The sequence below is a fragment of the Oryza brachyantha genome, chromosome 3 (genome assembly GCF_000231095.2).
Source record: "Oryza brachyantha chromosome 3, ObraRS2, whole genome shotgun sequence".
In the NCBI taxonomy this organism is placed as follows: Eukaryota; Viridiplantae; Streptophyta; class Magnoliopsida; order Poales; family Poaceae; genus Oryza; species Oryza brachyantha.
In genome coordinates, this window is record NC_023165.2 from 1,825,169 (window position 1) to 1,844,018 (window position 18,850).

General features: G+C 43.1%; 3 protein-coding genes across 4 annotated transcripts; 2 read left to right on the forward strand and 1 right to left on the reverse strand.

The window, feature by feature from the left end:
- The first annotated feature begins 2,814 nt into the window (after positions 1-2,814).
- Positions 2,815-3,928, forward strand: LOC102719278. The gene has a single exon (XM_006649311.2). The coding sequence runs from the start codon at positions 2,864-2,866 to the stop codon at positions 3,794-3,796; it is 933 nt and encodes a 310-aa protein (XP_006649374.1). The 5' UTR covers positions 2,815-2,863; the 3' UTR covers positions 3,797-3,928.
- A 1,608-nt stretch (positions 3,929-5,536) lies between these two features.
- LOC102719564 (60S ribosomal protein L23) lies at positions 5,537-8,176 on the forward strand. The gene is made up of 4 exons (XM_006649312.1): positions 5,537-5,575; positions 5,690-5,974; positions 7,800-7,841; positions 7,932-8,176. The coding sequence occupies exons 1-4, from the start codon at positions 5,563-5,565 to the stop codon at positions 8,012-8,014; spliced, it is 423 nt and encodes a 140-aa protein (XP_006649375.1). The 5' UTR covers positions 5,537-5,562; the 3' UTR covers positions 8,015-8,176.
- Positions 8,177-8,258: 82 nt separating this feature from the next.
- On the reverse strand, positions 8,259-13,280 carry LOC102719843. 2 transcript variants are annotated; one of them, XM_006649315.3, is made up of 4 exons: positions 13,002-13,280; positions 12,052-12,160; positions 8,985-10,648; positions 8,259-8,835 (listed from the first exon to the last, which is right to left on the reverse strand). In XM_006649315.3, the coding sequence occupies exons 3-4, from the start codon at positions 10,590-10,592 to the stop codon at positions 8,683-8,685; spliced, it is 1,761 nt and encodes a 586-aa protein (XP_006649378.1). In that variant the 5' UTR covers positions 10,593-10,648; positions 12,052-12,160; positions 13,002-13,280; the 3' UTR covers positions 8,259-8,682. The 2 variants fall into 2 exon arrangements, with proteins under 2 accessions (XP_006649378.1, XP_006649377.1); XM_006649314.3 differs by having other exon boundaries at positions 12,387-13,280.
- Positions 13,281-18,850: the final 5,570 nt, after the last annotated feature.

Consider the following 18,850-nt stretch of genomic DNA (forward strand, 5'->3'; position numbering starts at 1 on the left):
TACTATTTATGATTTAGCATATAATAAAAATAAAAAAATATTAATCGCAAAAAAATTTTAAATAAGACGAAGAGTCAAAATTAAAGGTAAAAAATAAAAAATTGATTTATTTTGGGACGGAGGGAGTAGCGTTGAAGTATATAGCTCTCTGTTAACCTCTGATCGATCTATAGCTGGTTAGACGTACAGACTCGATCATTATAGATTGTAAAAAATAGAGTAGATTAAGACCACGTTTATATCCACTTGAGATTATTATAATCTAAATCATTATAAGTTGGATCATTATAAACTGAAGTAGGTAATGCACGGCAAGATTGATAATTAATTTAAAGTAGCTAAGTGTAATGCATCTTTAGCCACTCAATAACATAGTAACAAAATCCTTGGAGGAGATTATCATATTATATTAATCTAAGACTTTAAATTGTAATAAGCTGGTAATAATCTAACTGTTTGTTTCATATATTTCTATAATTCATGTAACAATAATTATAAGATGAAACAAACATGGCCTAAATATTTGATTAGTGTTTAAGAGTTATATATATATATATATTATAGAAATTAAATTTAATATTACATATTTATCCACTAATATATCACAATTATTTTCCAAAACAATATTAATGATAGGTAAGAATTAAACGAGGAGAGGGGATATCTTCCGGAGGGTTTAAAAATAAATTGGTTGGTTTTATGTGATTTGTTGTAAGAGGAAAAAAGTAAACACATACAGTGTGTCGATCACTACTGCATCATCCCACTTCTCTACCCTTGTAAAGTTTCAATTATGTAGTAGTATTTACCACGAGATCGGGATAAAGATTATGTTCCTTTACGACCTAAGATGAAATATAAAAAATAATTTGATTTCTATGTTAGCTATTTAATGATGAAAACGATTTCTATGTTAGCTATGTTTTAATAATTAAAAATATGACATGATAAACTTTTGTGTAGAAATACTTTTTAGAAAAATAACTCTTAACGGTTTGGGATACACATGTGTAAAAAAAATATAGAAAAAAAAACATAATAATTAGGCGGAAAGAACTCAGCCAATGTAAAGTCGATTAATGGACGGATGGTGATCTGGCTAGCTGATCCACGGTAGGTGGAGGCCACGCGTCTACGCGCGTGGCTGTCGGGCTTTCGCCGTCGACAGCGCAATACCGATGGTGGTATCGTATCCAGTATCTTTCCCCGTGGCTGTTTTGCTTACGGCGAACGGAGACCGCGGCCTGCGTCTCCATTCCGCGACTCGGCCTACCTCGTGGCGTCCCCAATGTGGACACGGAAAACCGCGGGGCGAGGCGTACCGTATCCCACGCGGCTACAAATATGCATGCATCTGCTTACAAAAACGGGCGGCACGTACGCACGCACGCAGTCGGCAGTCCTCACATACGTCCTTCTAATCGATCGACACATAACCATGTAGCGGGTTCTTTTTTTACTTTATCATGTGAAGATACAAGACAAAGTTATTTTAACTTATGTGACAATTATTCCCACAGCGTAAACGATACAATTAACATCTAACAAAATATTAGAAATATAAAACGATCAATTTCTATATATTTTTTAAATAAAAAGTAATGTTTAACAGTTTATAAATTAAACATACTTATAGATGCTTATATATTTTTTCAAAAGAAAAATATAATATCTGGCTGTTTGTAAAGCGTAAACGTTGATGGGACAGCCACGAAGATGTACATCGATCAGTTAATGAGACGCTACTACGGTCGGAGCAGGGAAGCATCGATCGGCCGCCAGCGTCCACTTGTACCGCCCTGCCGGCTTCACCGCTTCACTGCTTCAGGCTCTAGATATATACTGGCAAGTGGCAACCGCATGGATCCACCGGCAAACAAACGCGATCTACCACGCGATCTCTCTATTTCGCTTGCTGTTCGTACTCACTGCAGCACATCATAATTAGTCTGAGACGAGACCACTGCCACTTCCATGGTTCCCATTCATTCCACGGGCCGGGTGGCGACAAGCCGCAGGGCCCGCCCGGCCGGAGGGAGCTAGTCGCGCTCGCGTCACGGCGAGACGCCGCTACGCTAGCTGCTCCTGCTGCGCCCGTGATACGTGGGGAGAAGGGGACATCGCAACGCAACGCAGCGTGAGGGGAAAGACCGTCTCGTTCTTCGGTTCTTCCTCGCTCGTGTTGTAAATGTACGACTACTATAATAATCTGCTCGTTTCGCTGTACTGCTGCATACGTATGTGATGGAAGTGGGGGCACGGGAAGTCCGGAAGATTTGGTGGGCGGTCAGGGGGAAGGCTCGCTCGTTTGACGTTTTTTTCTTGAGCCCTTCTACTATTCCTCGAAGTAGTCCTAAGAGTACAATTATTAGTACCCTGCCACGGTACAGACCCGGGTTCGATTCCCGGCTGGTGCATTTCTATTTTTTTGATGAATATTTTGCTCGTTTCATTCCGTTTGTCACGTCACCACTCACTAACTTGGGAAATGTATTCTAGTTCCTTTTTTGCAAAATCTTACCCCCAGTTCAACTGCGTATACCGGCCAAAATACGAAAATTCAGCAGTACCGGTGATCTCTCCTGCCTTTCACCTTGCGGATATGTTCAGCCCACTTCCGAATATCCCAGAACTGTGGCTTTCGCCATGGGAATGGGCTTGTTCGGCCTATCGGCCAAAAATCTAGTTCACATTTTTGGCCCATCAAAACAACGCCTTATTGGGCTTGGAGCTTGCTCTGCGGCCCATTTCGTGGACGAGTGGATAATTTTACCCGCCGTGAAGTCGTGAGCGCGAGTAATGCGGCGGCGCGTCTCCACCAGAAACCGTTCGCTCGCTCGCTCGCCGGCCGCCGCCGCACACGATGCTCCCACTCGCCGCCGCGAGAGCCTGCCTCTCGTCCTCCCCGGCGCCGCCGATATCCCATCCCAGGACGATTCCTCTCATCCGCCTCGCTCCTACCTCTCACTACCACGCGCTCCCAAAGCGTATTAGGCTTCTCCGGACACTCAGAGCCGCCGCCTCGCCGGGGCCGGGCGCGTACTCCCGCCCTGCCAGGGACCGCGTGATTGACTTCGGGAAGTACAAGGGGCAGATGCTGGGCACGCTCCCGCCGTCCTACCTCCGCTGGGTCGTCGCCGAGCTCGACTACGGGGACACCGCGCCATGGGCGACCCTCGCGCGCGACGTCCTCGACGACCCCGTATACGTCGACCGCGACGAGTGGGAGCACGCGCACCGCTTCCTCCGCGGGGACACCGACTACGACGGCGACGGCGAGGACGGGCCGCTCCAGGAGATGGCCGACCGCTTTGGCTGGGACCTCTCCGACGAGGAGGGGTGGAGCCGCCTCGACTTCCGCCTCCTCGGCACCTCCTACGGTGGCCGCATCCCAAGAAGGAGCGGCCGGAGGCAAACCACCAGCACCAGCTCGCCCGGCGGCGCCAAGAAGGACTTCCTGTTCGACATGGGGTCTGACCCGGACGGCCCGCGAGGGAAGCGGGACGAGAGGAGGGAGCGGATGCGGCTGAGGAGGGAGACGCAGGTGAGGAATGCCAAGCTCGATGTGCTCGGGGTGAGCGCCGGCGTGAAGGACGACGGTGCTGTCGGGACGGCGAGGAAGGCCCGTACTAGGACTACGGCCAAGAAGGACATTTTGGGTTTGGGTCGAGGCAGCCGGGGCGGCGAGGTGCTCGGCGAGAAGGTGTTGCCTGGTTCAGGCGGCGAGGGAGGGAACCCGTTCCCCGGCCGTCAAGCATTCCTCGACAAGGTCAGGAAGCTCAGAGGCGATAGCTAGTTAGACGACTTCAGGTCCAGGAGACCAGAATTGTAGGAGGAATTGTACATGCAATTTGTGCAAAATCTTGTTTTTTGGATGAGGATTAGGTTATGAAAGTGATATATGTGAGGTTCTGTTCAATTTGTGCCCGATTACGGGTTTGCAATTGTGTATTAGTACACCCTGCCATTGTGATTGCACATTTCTTGCAGGGCTTTCCACAGGAACAATTCAAAGTTTGAGCTTGAGACACAAAGGAACAATTGAACTATAGATGCTGTGCGGCCTCTTTGATGATAGATCATGCTCTCTGTGTTACTGTAGGCTGTTGCTCCGAAAGCAATGTGAAGTCTGCTGATTGCTATGCATTGTGAGCTTAGCAATGTCCCTGACTCCCTGGTGCCTGGTGGCTAGCAGGTAGCTCGTATCTTGTTTATAAATGACTTGCCAATCTAAAACACACTGACAAGAACTTTTTTTTTACGGGAATACGCAAGACTTGCGAATTTTTGTATCAAGAAGAGTAAAGCACTGACAAGAAGTCATGTGTTCTGCTAGGTACCTTCTAGTCCATGCCTGTTTGTTTATCCACCTGTTCAGCACCAAGGCTAGAGTTGGAATGATCTGCTAACTAGTGTTTTAATGCATTTCATCGAATGATCTGTTCAGGTTTTCTAGGAATCATATTTAGCTTCGTCTCTAGTTCTATAGATGCTCAATTAATGGCTCATTAGTTCTCATAAACCAATGTGATGAGTGATTTAGATTTTGTACCTGCAACACAACTATGCTTTTGTGTTCATGGTTTCTCCATATCTTTATATGGATAACCAGGTAATAGATTGTTCACTTGCTGTGTTCAGAATTCGGAAGTTCAAACATTTTTACCAGTTGATTTGGAGCTTTTTAAATCATTGTTTATATTTTAACCATTGCTTTTAGATCTCTAAGACATGCATATAAAATTTTATTCATAAATTATTTTTATTTACAAATATGTCATTTTACTTTTTACATGAAAATACCAAACGATGTCCCCATTCTAGTCTAATGGATCATGTCATGTTATCATTGATATCTCTATAATCTCTATCCTTTTTGCCTACTTTGTGTTGTGTGTTGAGAACTTCAGAAGTTCACTCTTGTCTCCGGTCAGCCTAGCAACAAATACAATTGTCATGCCCGAGTATCTCTCAAACAAGCTGACTGAAAACTTGTACAAGTGTGATACTACTACTACCTTATACCAACATATTCCTAAACAGACTCACTTAGGCCGCGTTCGACCGGGTCGATAAGTTAAATTAGTTATCTCTTTTTCCGTGCACATGCTTCTCGAACTGATAAACAGTGAATTTTTTGCAAAAATTTTCTAGAGAAAAGTTATTTTAAAAAATCATATTAATCTATTTTATATTTTTTAATAATTAATTGATCATGTACTAATTTATTAATAAGCTAACGTATCCACCTTCTTGCTGAACACGGTTTTAATGGGCCTGCAGTTGCATCCATAACCAGAGATTACGTGGGCTAGGAGGCCCGTTTGTATTTTGCGCACCACGGCCCAGTAAAAGCCCACGCAGCCGCCGCCGCCGCCACCGTGAGCCCGTCAAGCCTCCTGGATAACGAAAGACATCTGTACCCTTGCCCTACAGAGCAATGCCCTAACTAATACGAGGGCATTTCAGTATTTTCGTACACGCCGAAACCCTAGTCCTCGCATCTATAAGAGGGGGGCTCAAGCCGAGCCCTAGCGGTCAGATCCCACCCCAGCCGCCACCATGTCGAAGCGAGGTAACCATTCTTCCTCCCTCCGCGCTCCAGTCCCCTCTCGATCCCGCGAGGTACTTCACGATAGGTGATCTCACGCTGTGATTGCTTCATGTGTTGTTGCGACGTGTGCTGCAGGGAGAGGAGGCTCGGCGGGGAACAAGTTCCGGATGTCGCTGGGTCTGCCGGTGGCGGCGACGGTGAACTGCGCGGACAACACCGGGGCCAAGAACCTCTACATCATCTCCGTGAAGGGCATCAAGGGCCGCCTCAACCGCCTCCCGTCCGCCTGCGTCGGCGACATGGTCATGGCCACCGTCAAGAAGGGCAAGCCCGATCTCCGTAAGAAGGTCATGCCCGCCGTCATCGTCCGCCAGCGCAAGCCGTGGCGCCGCAAGGACGGTGTCTACATGTACTTCGAAGGTAATAGCATCAACTCCTACCGTGTGTTCTAAATTTGATCCCCCATATGGTCATGTGTTGATCCACTGTTGCTCGTCGCAATTCTAATAGTGTAGATGCTAGATTAGAGTGTGAATGACGGGAGGGCCGCCAGGTTCTCCAGCTTAAACCGGAGCAGATATTTCAGTGTCTGTATATTCCAAAGTAAACGTCAGAGATTAAGCCTTCTGATGTCGAGGTTTTCGAATGAAAGATTCTTCTTTTATCGATGTCCTCCATCTGAATGCAGCCTCATATTCCATTGCCTTGTTTAGCGGCGTTGCTGCTTTGAAAATTTGGGACTGGCCATGAGGTGCATATTCCCCAATGTAATATTCAAATTCTCTACAATGTCTGTTGTCCTGTCAGCTTTTGTTGTGTAGTATTGATTCTCTGATACTCATGCTAATATTTGTAGATGACATGGTTTTTACAATTGTCATTTCCTCTCAATGTTTGTCGATATCCTGTCATCTGATTCTAGAATTGATTCATTGTATCATAAGTTGATGCATGTTCTGCACTTCGTTTTAGTTGTGATGAACCTTCACACTGCTTGACAGAGGGACATCCGAGTCCTTCAGCCTTTCTGGAGCAAACTTCACATGTTTGCATATTCCTAGGCAAACGTCATAAAGTAAGCTTTCAGATGTTGAGATGTTCCCTAGGAACTTCTCCATCTGATGGCGGACTCATATTCCATGGCCCTTGTTAGTGGCGTTGCTGCAATTAAACATTGGGTCTAGGCCATGAGGCAATCATTTTTTTTATACTAGTACTGCATATCTATCCCATTTTATTCTCTGTTGTTTGAGATATACAATGGATTTTAATTCTCTATTTTAGAAACAGTCTGTGCAACTTTTGTTTTATTTGATGGGGGGACATCCGAGTTCTTCAGCCTTTTGGAGCAAACCTCACATGTTTGCATAGTCCTAAGCAAACGTCATAAAGTAAGCTTTTGGATGTTGAGGTCTTCCATATGAATTCCTCCATCCGATGGTGGACTCATATTCCATGGCCCTTGTTAGTGGCGTTGCTGCAATTAAACATTGGGTCTAGGTCATGAGGCAATCATTTTTAATACTAATGCTGCATATATATACTACATTTTGTTCTCTTTTAGGTAGTTTATTTTAGAATACCTTTTGTAACTTTTTCTATTTGACGGTGAGACACCATCCGAGTCTTTCAGCATATTTGGAGCAAACCTCACATGTTTGCATAGTCCTAAGCAAACGTCATAAATCAAGCTTTTGGATGTTGGGGCTTTCGCTAGGAATTCCTCCATCTGATGGCAGACTCATATTCCATGGCCATTGTTAGCGGCGTTGCTGCCATTAAACATTTGGTCTAGGCCATGAGGCGGTCATTTTTAAGTGCACTTACCTCCAATTTTGTTATCTTACATTTATTTCCCTGTTTTGTAATGCCTTGTGCCAAAATTGTTGTTGTTTCATATGACAAACAGATAGTCGTTGAACATTTTGCTATTTGAAACAGGGATATATATACCTTTTTTGCAGCAAGCCTAACATGTTTGCATCCTAGGCCAATATCATTAAGTAGACCTTTGACTGTCTAGGTTTTCCTTAGGAATTCCCCCGTCTGCATGTGGTTAAAATTGGGTTTAGGTTATTTGAGTTTAGGTAATTCAATTGTTAAAATTAAATATATTGTTGTAGGTGATGTGAACTTTTTTATTATCAGTTGTTTTTCGGACTGTTGTGAATGTTTGCATTACGGTGTTGCTCTTGAGAAATTCCAAAGCCATTTATCTTATTGTTGGTGCAAATTTCGTTTGCAGATAATGCTGGAGTGATTGTCAATCCTAAGGGTGAGATGAAAGGTAACAGTGCTGAACTTACATTTATTTATCCTGATCTAATTAGTAACATTGAACTAGTTAATGGATTATATGTTTACCTTGTTCTTTCAGGCTCTGCTATCACTGGACCCATCGGAAAGGAGTGTGCTGACCTTTGGCCTAGGATAGCTAGTGCAGCAAATGCTATTGTCTGAGCTTGTTTGAGTTGTCCAAACAATTATATGATCTCAGTATTGTCTGCAAATGTTTTTACTAGGACAACCGAGTAACTTTGTGGTGCTATCGTTTGCTTGTCCTTTGCAGTTTTGTAGTGAACAGAAGTTGCCACCCCATATGATATTTTGTTTGTCATCTATTTGCTGGGCTTCGTATATGACCGAAATGTTGTCTGGGTTGTTTTCACCTTTTTACTGTAGTATCTTGATGCATTCCTTAGTTTGCATGGATACTCTACTGTACTGATGCCGCTGGTAAATTTCTTTATTGTAGTTTGGATGCAGCTCGGAAAATACTGTGCTGTGGTTGGTGAAATCTTAATATCGTATGTCAAATGACGCTTCCTACTGTACGATGGCGTGGTTTGTTCTGAAATTGTTCTTAATAAATGATCCCTTGGCTCGAGGGAGTACATCCTTCTGCAAACCATTTGAAAGAAAATTTACCATAGCAAGGTACCTACCAGCGATTTATAGCACATTATAGCGTTAAAACAAGATTAAGATTAAAAATGATGGAATAGACTGAAATATTAACAATTTAACAGGAGGATAACCTCCCCTTATGAAATCAAGTAAAAGAAACAAGATGACGCATTTAAAATCTTCTATTCTATATTTTAGTCTTAAACAAGATCAAGATGTCTTCACAGTTTTGGATGGAGCTGAGGCGCCTGGCTGTGGATAATTGCTATTCCTGCTGAGAAGCATTGCAACGGCGAAAGACTGGAGTCAAAGTATATGATGTGCAGGTCATCTGTGACATTCACAAGCTTGAACATGGGCTCATTCTTCCCACCCTGAAAACAGTAGGAAGTAGGGTCAGAATTGGGAGCTATTCTACTGCATCAAACTGTATAATAAATTCTAAAATCTAACAGGAATCGTCAGAATTCTACCAAATTCTAATATCTGATAGTAAAAAATACTGAAAGAAACCTAGTGTTACCTTCAGTGATAGTAGCTCTATTGATTTTCTGTCATGTGCCTGGGACTCTGACTGAGGCGATGTGCCACAGCCATCATTCTGCAGCACTCTAATTGGGCAACCAAGATCCCATCCACCGCAATCACAATGCCCTCCTGACCTCCATCTCTCGATGAGGCCGGCAGGGCCGCCGTTCTTCGAAGCCGTGCCGCCATGGTAACCTCGGGGAACAATAGCACTTACACTCCCTGCATTACTCTTCCTGGTCTGAACATCAGCATCTTCACTGCTCCCTGTATGAGCAGTGGCTCCAGCCTTCTCAAGGAACTTGAGCCCCCAGCCACCAAGAACAGGCGATTTCTGCCGTTCGCGCTGCTGTTTTCTGACTACAATTGCTGCTATCTCCTGGTTGGTAGGCAGATCATCGGCGGTGAGATTTTTGAGGACTGATTCTTTGGCACTGCACTGTTCACCTTCAGATATTTCAGGCAGCTCGTCAACCTGTTGGGTTGAAGATTTGCCAAACTTCCACACATGTTTTGGACTAGAGTTCAAATTGGCTGGCTTCATAATGTCTGCTACTCTCTTGGCTAGCCCCTTGCTTTTTGTAACAGCATATGAACTTTGCAATTGCCTCAGGTAATCATCTGGTGAACCATACAAGACAAACTCTGTCTCCATAGAAGTCGACTTATCTGAGTTTAGAACTAAAGAACTTGATACCTTCATCTTGCCGACAAGCCGTGACACATTGCTTGAGTTGCCTAGCCAATCTTTTCTCCCTTGCTCATCTGAATGGAGCAAGTAGACAAAGTCAAGGGACTTGTCATTGTCCTGGGCCTTGGTAGGATTTGCCGTGTATACTGCCATAGGATTGTCCAGTGACAGTTCAAAATGTGGAAGACCATCCCTCCATATGCACTGTAGAAGCCCTGCACTTAGAGACGATGAGCATGAGGACAAAACAGGTTGCTTTGAACTCAAAGATGGTGTATCAGAGCAAGAGGACACCATCTTCTCATTCATGCTCAACTCAGCTGTGTTCTTCTTCAATGGCGATGCGCCAGGGGATGAGATCTCCCATGTCTCAGGAGATATAAGCTTCAGTATCTCTGACTGTGTTATCATGTGGGATTTTGACCGAGCTTTTCTCATCTTAGCTCCTGAGTGGAAGAATGAAGGACTTTTCGGCCTTGCTTTCGCATCAACAAGGGAATGCAAAGAATCCAACATCATTTTCTCTGAAGGACCAAGAACTACACTCCCTGTGCTAGCTCCATTGCTAATCATGTCATCGAGATCACTCACGTTGTGGGTTCTTGTTGGGTGCCTCAGGCTCCTGATGAGGAACTCCAGTATCATCATCTTCGCAGGAAGCGTCGGGTACAAATCTGAATGGAACACTTCGCTCCTACAAGAACACGACGACTTATGACATGACTGGCAGTTCCTGCTTTTCTTCTCATCTGATGGTACTGGATGCTTGTACATTGTCTGTCCTAAATCAGACTTCACCTCAGGTGTAGCAACTGTCAGGTGTTGATGGTCAATTGCTGACCTTCCACTAAACTCTGGAGAGGCGCTATCTTCATCTAACCCATTTCTCCTTTCCAAGTAGACAAGTTCCATCTTTAGCTCTGGTGTTAGAAACTCTAGTAATCGCGGTGAAACAAGACCTTGATCACCTGCACAACAATAGTGTTGCAAGCATGTTCAGCTGATGGAAAATAAAATACTAGCTCACTGAAAAACTTAGTTCAGATACAACAGTTTCTGAATGCCAAAGGCAGATCAGAAAGTTTTGAGAAATAGGAAGGAGTCAAAGACTTCTGGCAATAAAACAATTGCAAAAGGGAAATGGAATCGGCATTTGTACCAAGGACCAAAATTTTGCACATCGATCATGGAAGAAACGTGCATATGATTTTATGGCTGACCAATAAACTAAAAAACAACAGAAATTATTGACAAGTATGTAGAGAGAATGCCATGTTACTTCTTCCTTATGGAACATCCCCTCTGCAAAATAAGGTCGTGGAAGAAACATGCATACTGCAGTTGGTGCAGACATGCTTACACACACAAAATTTCACAGCAGTAGGATCCAACCATCAAAGGAATCTCTCTTCCAAATGGAAACAACTAATGATTGTTGCCAGCAATAAATTGTACCATATCATCAACAATAACAGCACACAGCCACACATTAATACTTTCTCCGTAAGATTATGGCGTACACTCCACCCAGGTACCCATAAATATAGTACTTGTGCAGTATCTAAACTCTGAAGGCTTTCCTTCTAGTAGAAACAAAAGAGAACATGCTAGTACTAACTGTACTTCATTGCTTAAAATGCACTGCTGAAAGCAAGTAACTCTACTGAATCATTGGATGTTAGATTCTAGTAGCAAAATTAGAACCAGTACTTGAAAAACCAAGCCGTACAGGCACGGACAATCTGATCAAGACTGCACGAGATGTACATAGGAAAAAATAACGAACCAAATGAACTTAGATGAGTTGAATTATGCCCGAGAAACCAGAGAACTAACCTCAAGGATACTCTGAGTCTCAACTCAGTGTCTCTCACTAACTCAGACTAAGGACGATAAACCGGCTAGCAAAAAAAATCACCAAGAAGTTCTTGTTGTGTATCAACCATGAGCAATCAAAGTCAACCGGAAAAGAAAAGTTGGTTAGAAATAAAAACAAAAGTTGTAGCGGCGCCCACGCTGCAAAAAAGCAACTACGCGCTGCTAGCCCAACCAAAAAAGATGACCTTAAATGCATTCATCACCGGTTTAAAGAACGCATTCGCCGGCACATCGCTTTGTTGCACCTTTTAACACGACCACAATGGGAGCCTACGCGCAAGAACACGTACGTACAAAAGAAACAAGAAAGTTGAATCCATCTTTTCTCAAGCAAGAAGCAATCACAGAACATACTTTACAACAAAAACCAAAGCTGTCAATGAAAACCGAGTAAACCTAGGCTTGTTTTGCATGGTCGAAGGCTGAAAGGAACAAAGTGAACTAAAGATGATGCATCATTGAGTAGAAGTGGAGAGGGCATCAGATTCCTCACCTCAGAGCTCACCAACGCTGGCCTGAAAGCAAAAAACTGTCTCCTGACCTCCCAACACGGAGCAGAGCAGAACCTCTTGTTGATGAAAAGAGCACGCTTGCAACAAAACCTTGGGAAAGAGAAGGGAAATGGAGTAATGTGAAGTGAACAAGAACAGAGCATAGAGGACTTAAGGTTATATAAGAACCGGAGGCAAGACTCAGATAACTGATGACTCACCAACCGAAGCAAAAAAAAAAAAAAAAACAAGATTAGGTGAAGAGGACTTAGGACCTAAACCAAGCTATCAAAGGGGCCAAGAAAGAATCAAAGGATGGCACAAGAGCACCACTTACTAGTATGGCTAAGAAGAGACAAATGAGTCAGCTTTTCTGCACTAACAATCCCCCTCAAACGAGCAACCAGGGTATCAGACGATCAGAGACCTCCAAAACCCCAAAGGGCTCCTGGAGAAGGAAGAAGACGATGGAGATGGAGATGGAGATGGAGATGGAGATGGAGATTGGAGATGGCGTTTGATCGATTTCCAGAACGGTGAGGAGCACACGGAGAGGCGTTAAGGAAAAAAAGCTGTCTCCTTTTACTACTCACGCTCTCGTTCCCATCAATTCGATGGCAAACGAGCTGCCTCTCTCGGCAACGCGTGAGGCTACAGTTTCCATCCCTGCCTGCCTGCGCCCAAGCATGCAAGCCAAGGAACAGCCGGCCGTGAAAAGGATCGAAACGCCTACCACAGCAAAACCTCCATAACTGGGAAGCTTAACTCCTCTCCATTAAAGGCTCATCAAGAACGGCAAGGAGTAATTGCAAGAAGGGCCAGAGCCCAGAGCGCGAGGAACAAGGAGCAGGTGCAGAATTCAGGGACGAGGTCGATTGGGCGAGCTACTACAAAGCCTACAGCCTTTTGGAGCAGAAAAGCAGAAAAGAAGACAGGGGAATGGCAAGATTACCCGGGATTGCAGTGGGGAAGAAAAGCTCGGTTCCTACGCACAGGCCATGTGAAGAGGACGACTAGGCTAGCGCACAAGCAGCAGTAGGATACTGCACCCAAGAAACGGTTTTGGACACTAAAAAAACTTGGATTTGTGGATCCGGATTCGGCTAGTTTTTTTTGGGTTCAGTTCTTGACACGCGTGTTCATGCGTTTGCACCCTCGATTACTTCTAGGACAGGTTCTAAATTCTCCGGAGTTGTAAAGGGTTAGTGTGGTGCGGGGATTTATTCCCGCTTTGGTCGGAGCCGAATTGGTTTTTGGTTCTCTCATCGTGCTCCTGGCCGAACGTTACGGCATGGACTTCGGCCACTCGCCGCAGTGGAGGGAGGGGGCCAACAGAGACAGGGACAAGAGAATTGGTCACGAGCGGCGGCCAGATAGGAAAAAAAGGAGCTTTCTTTTTGCATGTTCAGACAAACTTAGTTCCCATTTGTTTTCCTCTTGTGGCTGCAGTTTGTCTGAGTTTCTTTTGGCTGGTTATAAAATTTAAATTTTTAATCTTAAAATTAAAGTTAACTTTAAGGTTTTTATCATAATTTATTTTTATCCTAACTTTTTATATTGTTATGAGCATATATATAAAATATTTATTTATAAATTATTTTTTATTTATAAATATGTCGTTTGTCTTTTTTCCTTGAAAAATTGAAAAGATGAACCTCATGAATTTATTGATCCTTTCAAATTCCTTCCTAAAAATCAAACCTTTGCAGAAATACTCTTTGACAACTAGTAAAAATCACAGTATGCGTACTGATCGGTCTTTTGGAGAGTTGAAACTGAGACCTGAAGGTACGTGCAGTACATCTACTGTTTAGTTTATTCTTGGTAAGTGCAGGGTTAACGAAGGAAAGAACGAGTCTTTGAAGAGGGCGGCAAACGGGTGTACGTCTAGTCATTCACTGCTCGTCTGTTCCTCGCCTCGACCAGCGCGACGCTAACGGCCATCTCCTCGTAGCTGTCCAACTGTTTTCACCCCAACTGCTACGTTTCAGAGTTTGTTACCTTTCCAGCTCTCTCACTCTGTAGTATTATTCGAAAAAATTGCTATTACGCCATCTACAGTATATGCATTCGCTCATATATTATTCTAGAATTTGTATTGTCTACGTATAAAAATATGTGTATACATATTTACATCAATATTATGACCAAAATACCCCTGGTTGAGCACACTACAATAGGTGAGTTTGCTTGAATGGAGAATTAAATAAAATTATTTGATTTAAATCTGCGACCCAGTTATCCCTATGGGATACTTTAGGACATGTTTACAGCCTAATAATTTTAAATATGAGAGTTTGATTTAAAATTTAGAATTAGTTATGCCTATGAGACACTTTAGAACATGTTTTGAAATAATCAATACAATATCGAGGGGAAAAAGTCAGCAGCTACACTATGGAATCACTAAAAATAGCAATGAAAGAATTTTAATAGTTCATATTAAGTAAAAGTTTGCATCTCACTCACTAATATGGATAGTTCATCCAACAAGGTTACAACACGATGAAAAAATATCAGTAAGTACAGCATGAGATCATTAAGAAAACTAGTGATAGCATTTAAACAGTTCACATGGAGCTGTCAGTGTTGGAGCCGGCGTCACAGTGGAGGGTGGACGGTGAGGGCCGTGCTGAGGCTGGGGCGGCTCGGGGAAGAAGCAGCGGCGGCGGGGACGAATCCGCAGCGTCGAGGCCGAGCCCGCGCCGGCGGTGGCGGGGACAATTCCGCGGCGGCCGGGCCGAGCCCGCGCCGGCGGCGGCGTCGAGATCCGGTTCACTCGGTCGCGCGAGATCTGGCGGCAGTGCGATGGGGGAGGCGACGGCGGCGGCGCGATGGGCAGGAGGCGGCGGCGGCGTGCTTCGGTGGCCGGGGCGGCGGATGGATTCGCCGGCGCCGGTCTTGGGTGGAGAGAGCCGGCGTCGACCTTGGCTGCAGGCGACGGGGACTGAGAGTGGATGGATTGAGAGTGTCGTGACCTGTGAAGTAGCAGGGAGGGGTAGTTTGGTCGGTATTTTAACATTAATACGTATAATGTGTTTATTTTATATTAGATACGGATGAAATCTATTCTAAAGGTAGCTCTCAGTTTAAGAGTGATGTTTTAACGAATACAAATTCTATAATAATATGAGCGAATATACATATTGAAGATGGTATAATAGCAATTTTCTCGTAGTATTCAGAACACGACGGAGGAAGAATCCACCGTAAAAAAGCTCACACCTTGGATTATCTATCTAGCTGGACCTGTCTCCAAATTCTTAATGTCGACTACTTGTGATCGGTGAAAATTATCCTCAGAGAGTAATACGGAGTACTTGTTTGATCAAAAAAAAAAACGGAGTACTTGTATATAGGCGGTGTTCTCTTCTCCTCGGTTTATTCTTAATTTTTTCTTGTTTTTTTGCATGTATTTTTAATGGTTAAACAATATGTTTATTAAAAAAATATATAGAAATTCATCGAGTCAACTTTCTAAAGTAGATTCTTTAACATATAATAATTAGTTTCATCATTTATACAATTAAATAATTATTAAAAATCAAATAATCTTTTATTTCCCGTCCTTTATTAATAAAAGAACATAACATAGTACTATTTCCATTATACAAAAAATTATATTGTTAACTTCTCTCATTTATCCTATAAGAACTTTATTTTAAGCAATTATTGCATTGGAGTTTGATAAAGTGAAGAATAAACAGATCGGAATAAGGTATAAAACAAATGCATCAGGATTCCAAAAATTAAAAAAAATTCTAATCTTTATGACTTTATATTGATTTATATAAAGTTATTTTGGGACCGAGAGCTAGCTATTTTTTTCACAGTTTGTTCCGCATCAACTGGTCAATTTTTATGTGGACACGCAGAAATGCAGTGAACAGGAGTCGAGCAACGGGAAACCGTTGGACAGGTGAACGGTTCAGCAGGAGAGTGTCACCGATTTTGAACTAGTCCTGTCCGGTTGACGATTTGTGGCAATTTGGCTGTTCAAACTTCACACTGTTCTTGCAAGTGGTGAGGTAGAGCCGTAGAGGTACTACTTCAATGACCATGTGCAATCTTTCATTTCTTCAGCTTTCCGGGGAATTCACTGTGGATGATGGGTTTCATTTTGAATTTCTGGTCTGGTGGATATGTTTCTTTAATACTCTTGTCAAGACTCAAGAAGAAGAAAAAATGGTAAACAGCAGGTGTCTGCTTTACACCAAAATGGGTTGAGTTGAATTGTGTTGTAAGAGAAGACAAGCCTTTACAGTCCATGATCTTTTTTGCTCGTCTTTGTCTTCGTCACAGTGCATCTGCATCCTGCATCTCCCTTTCAAACAGGGGATGCTAATGCAATCTTGACCTGGAAAGATTCAAATTCTCTTGCGAATCAACGCGAGGAGTCCCAACGTTCACTGCAAGGCATGACGAAGGACAGAGTGCGTTCCTGCTGTGGTGGACAGGGACGTCTTAGCAAGGAGACAGGTAAGATATCCATCCAGCTCCAGTTTTACTACTCCAATGATGTCATTTTTTTCACTAATCAAGATCTCCAGTTGTCCACTGCATTAGCAATGAGCAATGGCAGCCACCTTGAGTGGCTTCTGGCGCCTGTAAGTGGAAGATCTCAGCTCACATCCTGAAGTGGATCAAAGCAGCAACGACGGTGACAAGCATTACCGACGTGCCGACGAAGGATTTACCATCAAATGCAGAGAGGATTTTGATGGCAATTCTGACGTTGCCACTCGTTGCAATCTGCTCTGGTAGATGTTGTGTTACCTTCAGCTTCAGGCTCCAGCAGATCGCCAAAACTTATCCGTTTTTAGGTCCTATACCTGAAGACTACTATTTTAATCAAGTATTAAATTAGAGCAGTTTGTGTTAGGTAAGAAACTAATCATTTCTGAATGCATCTCTCTTAAATAGGGGGGACTTGTTTCTTTCTTGTCTTGACGGCATTTTTGTTCCTCTCGTTTTCTTTGGCGGATGCAATAGATGGCGAATTATTGGTTATGCAGTGATGATATTTCTACGCAGTATATGAACCATTTCAAACCAAGGTTGGTGGCCAAATGAGACGTGAATATGACGTGAGTGTCATAATTTCGCCGACATATCATTTCATCATTTTCCATGGATAACTAGCCCATTTTTGCAGCAGCTCATCTATGGACAAACGAAAATACAAGAACCAAACAACTGGAAAAAGGATTGGTCTAACATCACCGTCAGTACTTAACATGGTCATGAATTATTCCATGATTTCCGGCAAAACTCCCCAAACGATTAATCTGCAGTATTGTAATAAGTTTGATGAGTCATTGAGTCAAACTAAACAGAAGACATATTTTCCCCACTAAATTTGAGATGAAACTTGTACTCTTTTCAGAGGAAAAAGAAAAGAGCTTGTGGTCTCTGACATAACGTATCCATCATCGTCTTCGTTGCTGGCCTGGACATACTCCTTGGGAAGTGGCCTAAAACTCGCAATAAGATACTAAGCACCACACATGCAGTAGTGGTTGATGTTCCAATGCCAGAGCTTATAATAAGAGCGGCGATTGATTAAGTTGGTTTGAAGGGGACTTCAGTTGCTTACAAGTTCGTCAAAGACAAGTGTACCGGGAGAAGTGCTTTTGTTACGTGCGTGTTGACTACAGGCAGCTGCGTTAGTCCAAGATAAGATAGGCATCTCAACCATAGTACTTGCAGCATCTTGTTCAGAGTTCAGAGACCTTTCAGAAAGTCTTGGTACTATAGCTTTTATCAGGTCAAGCATCTTGGTGCCTGGCTGCCTGATCACCATGAATACATGATGAATCAGGTATATGAGACTACAATCCCTCCGAAGAAAACCAATCAGCTGCTAGTCACTCACATACCTGACCATACAAACGGCTACAAAGTCAGCCGATTTTTATGCACGTACATGTGCTAGACTGTTAATTCACCCTATCTTTTTTTTTCTTTAGCTTATGCTTATGAATTAAAATTTAAAATTTAAATTTTAAATTTAAAGTTGATTTTAGGGTTTTTCACCAAAGTTTATTTTCTAGCTTTATCTTTTAGATCGTTAAGAATACGTATATAAAAATTTTATTCATAATTTCTTTTACAGATATGCCGGACATAGTATTTGTACCAAGTACTACTAGTGCTAACGTGAACGTGCGTAGAGTATGGAGTTAGGTGTTCAGAAAGAAATGTTGTATCCGCCGGGTGTCTTGTCCGGCTCCGTCACGCAACCGGCGAATATGCGCAGTGAGTGACCTGTAATGCATTTCGGTTTCTCAATCATGAAGCAATGAGAATGTGAGATGTGTACAGCCAAAACGAACTCGAAGGGGGTGCAGGTACGTCTCGTACAAAAGAGAGTAGAACACCCATGTGTGGCGTGTATCGTATGCTCAGACGAATTCTGGAAGAGTAATGCTGCTACTCATTACAGTACTCCACTGAAGCTTTTTTTTGAAAAACCCACTGAAGCTTCAATCAGTTGATTACCGCAGCCGTTATCAGGATACTGATCGCCTCGTCGATTCGTTTAGCAAGTTGAATAGTATAGCCAACTATTGGTTCTAACTTGTCTAAGCATAAACTACACAACTAATATTCGGTCTCACCTGTCATACATACATGTGTCTTGAAATTCGTGCCATAGCTGGCTATAAATTAGTAGCCCGCTATCCTTCTCTTCCCTCTCTTATCTTCTCAAAATATGGTTATAGTTGGCTTATAGTTTACTATTGTACCTGCGCATAGCAATATTCTGCGGCTGAGTTCTTCTCCCCCTCTTACTAATCA